Here is a 5,000-nt window from a genome sequence, read left to right as displayed (position 1 = left end):
ATGAGTTGTTTGGCCTGATACGGGTATCGTACTGAATCATGATCTCTCTCGAAAGCGATAATGTCATTCATTTGAACCTCAAATCGAAAAGTAAAGCACGTGAGTTGTGAATTCTGTGGTTATGAATAGGGCAATAATTTAATATGGCTCGTCATTCAGGTTTGCCACATCACTTTTTCTTTTATTTTTCATTGTTTTATTCTGGGAATACAAGATTTGTTATTACCAGATGTACCTGTAACTAGACTAGCATACATCTTATTCCCAAACACCCATACAATCAACTAAATATTCGCACACACTCTCTCTCACACACACACACACACACACACACACACACACACACACACACACAAACAGAGAGAGAGAGAGAGAGTACTTTTGATACTGAAATTCATGAATCATATGCGCCATAATCAAAATGGCTGCTATCAGAATAATCTAATAATCTAATGGTCACACAATGCATGAAAGGGGGTGGTACTCACACAGCCTCTTTCTTTACAAGTGGTGTTCGAAATGCAGCTTTACATACATTTTATTGTTAGTGTTCTTTTAATAACCAGGCAAATAGTGATTTGAAAGAAATTCGGACAGCTCATGAAAAGGTTTGCTGCTCAAATATTAAACGTAGCAAATGTTTGTAGCATGTATCATTTGTTAATAGCAGACAATATACCATTACATGGTCGCATGTCTGACTGTTAATCAGAAGGGCTGAGGTTCGATCCACCTAGTTGAGGTCGACTAATTTTTTGGGATGGTTTTTTCCTTCTATTTTTATTTCTTGCTTTGTCTGGCACCTTTCATACACACTTTTTCGGATCTTTAGCTGATATCGAGCCCGGGTAACCATTTAGCAGTGATTGGATTGCTAGGGCTGTTAGGTCTCGTAGAAACTATTTTTGCAATAGACTAGTGCCCTTTCCAAAAGGTAGCAAGCGATTACTACTATTATTACTCTCGGTTTTACGTTACAGAAACTGGAATCAACTTCAGACTCCATGGGCCTTATGACTATAAGGGACCATTTATTTTATAAGATATATTGGCAAAATTCATTGATTGTTGTTTTGGGGGGTTTTTTTCAGGTCAAGATGGCTTTGAAATTTTGTTGAACTTAGTCTTGCTGTTGTTGCTGAAGAAACGTGGATAATATTGTGAAGTTATCTCAAGTGAAGTCACTTCCATTCCAAAAGACCAGAGGATTTTATTTGATGATTTAACCAGAAAATGTCTGAAGTAGACAAGTCAAAGCGAATAGGACGCTGGTATTTTGGAGGTATTGCCAGTGCTATGGCGGCATGTTGTACTCATCCTCTTGATTTACTTAAGGTGAGCATCCTCAAATCTGATATATCGTAAAACATTTACCCATTTATGTAAGGGTAAAGTCTGCTGCAGTTGCTTTTATTATTCTGTATTGTCTCCAGACCGTTCTGCTCTTCTCATTTTTTCTTATTATCATCTCATAAGTGCCTGCTCCATAAACTTTTCTTACTTAATACATCAGAGCTTACCCAATTCTGTAGTCTCTATGCGACGTGTGTGTATTGAGAGGAGAGTCCATAGCTTAATGGCTGACTCGGTTACCTTTCGTGGTGATGGTTGTTGGCCCCATTCTGACCCCAAGTCGTTGTGAGAGAGGAGAGCGACCCTCCATCCCAAGGGATAAAAATATATATCTCCTCACCATTCAGCTTTGGAGTAGCCCACATTCAAAAGACATGTGTATTGCATTAGTTTGCAGTTAATCAATAAAAAGCTGAAAACAACTATAGCACGTCAAAAGGAAATTTCGCTCTCAAGATGTGACATCTTTGACTTTTCACTTGTATCAGCAATCCTAAACTAAATTTTCCCCTTTGAGCATTTGAAAGTAAAGACCCTTGTCACACAATCAGTTCTGTATTCATTTTGTCACCATCCATATCCATTTTGTTTTCATTTTAAAACTGAAACCTCATCAGAAAAATATTTCTATAATATTAAAACCATAATTTCAAAATGTTATCCTTTCTGCTAAATTTGGTTCACACAACATCATCCTACAATTATTATTTCAAAACAACTATTTGAGTACTATTAGAAGTTGTAGGCAACCTCTTTCTCTCTCTCAGTCTCTCTCTCTCTCTCTCTCTCTCTCTCTCTCTCTCTCTCTCTCTCTCTCTCTCTCTCTCTCTCTCTCTCATCTCTCTCTCAGTTCTCTCTCTCTCTCTCTCTTCTCTCTCTCTCTCTCTCTCTCTCTCTCTCTCTCTCTCTCTCTCTCTCTCTCTCTCTCTCTCTCTCTCTCTCTCTCTCTCTCTCTCTCTCTCTCTCTCTTTGTGAGTGAATATGTGTGTGAGGTGTGTGTGTGTGTGTGTGTGTGTGTGTGTGGATATGTAGGACACCAGAACTCAATCCTCAGTTTGGTTGTTAATTGTTAGTGATATACTAGGCTACTCAGCATATCCTGATAGCGCACTTGTTCTTCAATGCTGTATGCATATGATGATTAGCATAACGTGAAATTGATATCACTGCATTCATCAAGTGCGAATTGACCAGGGTAGAGGAATTAGAACATGTTTACTTGACTATATATATATCAAAATCCTAGGTGCCTAGAGTAAAATTGATACACAACTCCTCACTGCCTTAACGGTTGTATTTTACAGTCAACTCAATACTTCTAAGAGAAGTCTTTTTAATAAAATAGGATCGGGGGTTAACATTGTTCCCTCCCTACAGCCAATGTTAAATTTTCACTAAAGAGCACACCATTACTAGCAAATCTAAAGATTATATCACTATTTTTTACTGATTGATATATGAGTAACTTGCAAAACTTTTTAAAAAAATTAAGAGTAACTTATCACCCATTGACTCACATGGTTATTTAGAATATATGATATGCTAGGTCATAATGATCGGCCCTCAATTTGACCTCAGCCTACCTTGGAAAACGCCATCTGGCTGTCCTCCTTGACCGATCAGAGTTGATCGTTCAAAAATTTCGTATCGAGCTATGATAATTTCTCAGTAGTATGATAATTAAAATAGAGAGCCTCATGATCAACCCAAGGCCACAGCACTCTTCAAAGCAGATCACTATTATGACTCTAAGTAAGAGTACTACCGCCTGGAAACATTAGCGTCATAAATGAATTATGGGAGGTATAATGAAACCAGGGAAGGCATTTGACCTCTATGAATATAAATAGTTCTGTAGAATTTCATGCAAACTTCAACTTAGCTATAAGTATCGTTTACTTTACTATGACTATCAGTGGCGGTTCTAGCCTATTTACAGTGGTTGGGCAAAGATGATCCGGTCATATATATATATATATATATATATATATATATATATATATATATATATATATATTATATATATATATATATATATATATATATATTATTTATTTATTTATTTATTTTTTTTAATTATAATTTTTTTTTTCACCTTTAAAAAAAATATTTCAACCACAAATAATCACATTCACAATGAAATGACAATACCAGTAGATTTTAATTATTCCAAACGTAATCAAAAAATAATCACGAAAGAGAATACAACTAAAAACTAAAGCGACGAGACATAATGCGACAACACCTTGACAATAGAAGTCCATTTCGTTCACTCGAAAAATTAAAGAGATGCTTTAATCCCTCAACGGCGAGATTAATATTTCTGTTACATTACTGGTTTTCAGTAGTATGTAGTAACCTTAAAGTTTTCATCGAGAAGCAACAACAGCGATATGACTCGAGTTTCATTCAGAGCTGAAATTGCATCATTTTTACTGCTGTCTTGGTGGTTAGAATGATTGTGCCGGTGGTGGTAGTGGTTGGAATAGTGGTAGCGGTGGTGGTGGTGGTGGAGGAGGAGGAGGAAGACGAGGCGGTGAGGGAGGATGTAATTATGATAGTGGTTTTGGTGGTGCTGTTGGTTAGAATGATAGTTGTGGAGACGATTGTTGTACTTGTTGTTAATATTGTTGTTGTTGTTGTTGTTGTTGTTGTTGTTGTTGTTAATGATGATGATGATGATGATGATGATGATGATGATGATGATGACAACCACGATGTCGTCGACAATGATGGTTACCACCATACGATATTACAAAGTTTATTTAATCTTAGGCTTTCGCCAATAATTCACACAATACAATTAAGACAAAAGAATGTTATCAATCTCTCCTCATGCATTCGTTATACTATCACAATAACGACCGTGTTATCTTTACTCCTTCCCAATGCTATCTATACAAGAGTGCTATGCTCCTTCCCCAACCAACCCCTAGCTTCCCGCCTCTTCGTCGCGAACTATCTTATGTATGTATTAGCTTCAGGACGGGCAAGTACGGAATCTGCCCACCCTTCCTTTAAACGTCTTTATTTCCTCTATAACTTAGAATTCAACTCTCTCCTTACTCAGAAGAGTATTTCTCGTATACTAATTCAATTGTTGAGAAAACCAAAATGGTGGTTGTATTAATATTTATTTAGTCGTGACTTTTGAATAAAATGTTTTGTTTTATTAGAGGAAATACAATAGAAAATTACATTGTTTTGCAAAATTATTTAGTCTGGCAATAAAAATACAGCGGTAATTACTTTAAGAATAATAAAAAAAAAGAACTAACAAATTAATTTGTTAAAAAACAAAAACAAAAAAAACAACAAAAAACAAATAAGAAAACAATTTAAATAAATGAGTTTTGAGAAGTACTTAAAGAAAACGAGAAAAAAAAAGAAATAATTTAAATGGATAAACAAATATATAAAAACAACACAAATTAATACTAAATTGATATAATATTAGTAAGTTAATAAATTTAATTCAATACTGGAACCTTCCCAAAGTCATTACATCAATGGTACCAGCACAAGTAAGGCAATAAATAAGAAAAAGTTCGTTTGCCAAAAGCTCTATTCAGTGTTCACTGGTTATTAAGGTGGGCTCATTTGAATTAGCCCGACCTAGTACTAGAGAGGCCAGACAGCAAAAATCG

At 35.5% G+C, this 5,000-nt stretch overlaps 1 protein-coding gene across 1 annotated transcript in view; it reads left to right on the top strand.

Annotated features, from left to right (window-relative positions):
* The window catches only part of LOC144972588 (mitochondrial dicarboxylate carrier-like), a 25,827-nt gene that overhangs the window by 556 nt on the left and 20,271 nt on the right, over positions 1 to 5,000 (top strand). Inside the window, exon 2 of the mRNA XM_078913985.1 lies at positions 1,092 to 1,335. Coding sequence (XP_078770111.1) covers positions 1,234 to 1,335 — 102 coding nt within the window. The 5' untranslated portion in view covers positions 1,092 to 1,233. The remainder of the gene's footprint in view (positions 1 to 1,091; positions 1,336 to 5,000) is intronic.

This window comes from Berghia stephanieae, chromosome 5 (genome assembly GCF_034508935.2).
Source record: "Berghia stephanieae isolate SIO BIC M18660-M18661 chromosome 5, UCSD_Bste_1.3, whole genome shotgun sequence".
Lineage (NCBI taxonomy): Eukaryota > Metazoa > Mollusca > Gastropoda > Nudibranchia > Aeolidiidae > Berghia > Berghia stephanieae.
The sequence above is the reverse complement of the archived record's forward strand: the minus strand, read 5'-3'. Positions and strand labels throughout refer to the sequence as shown.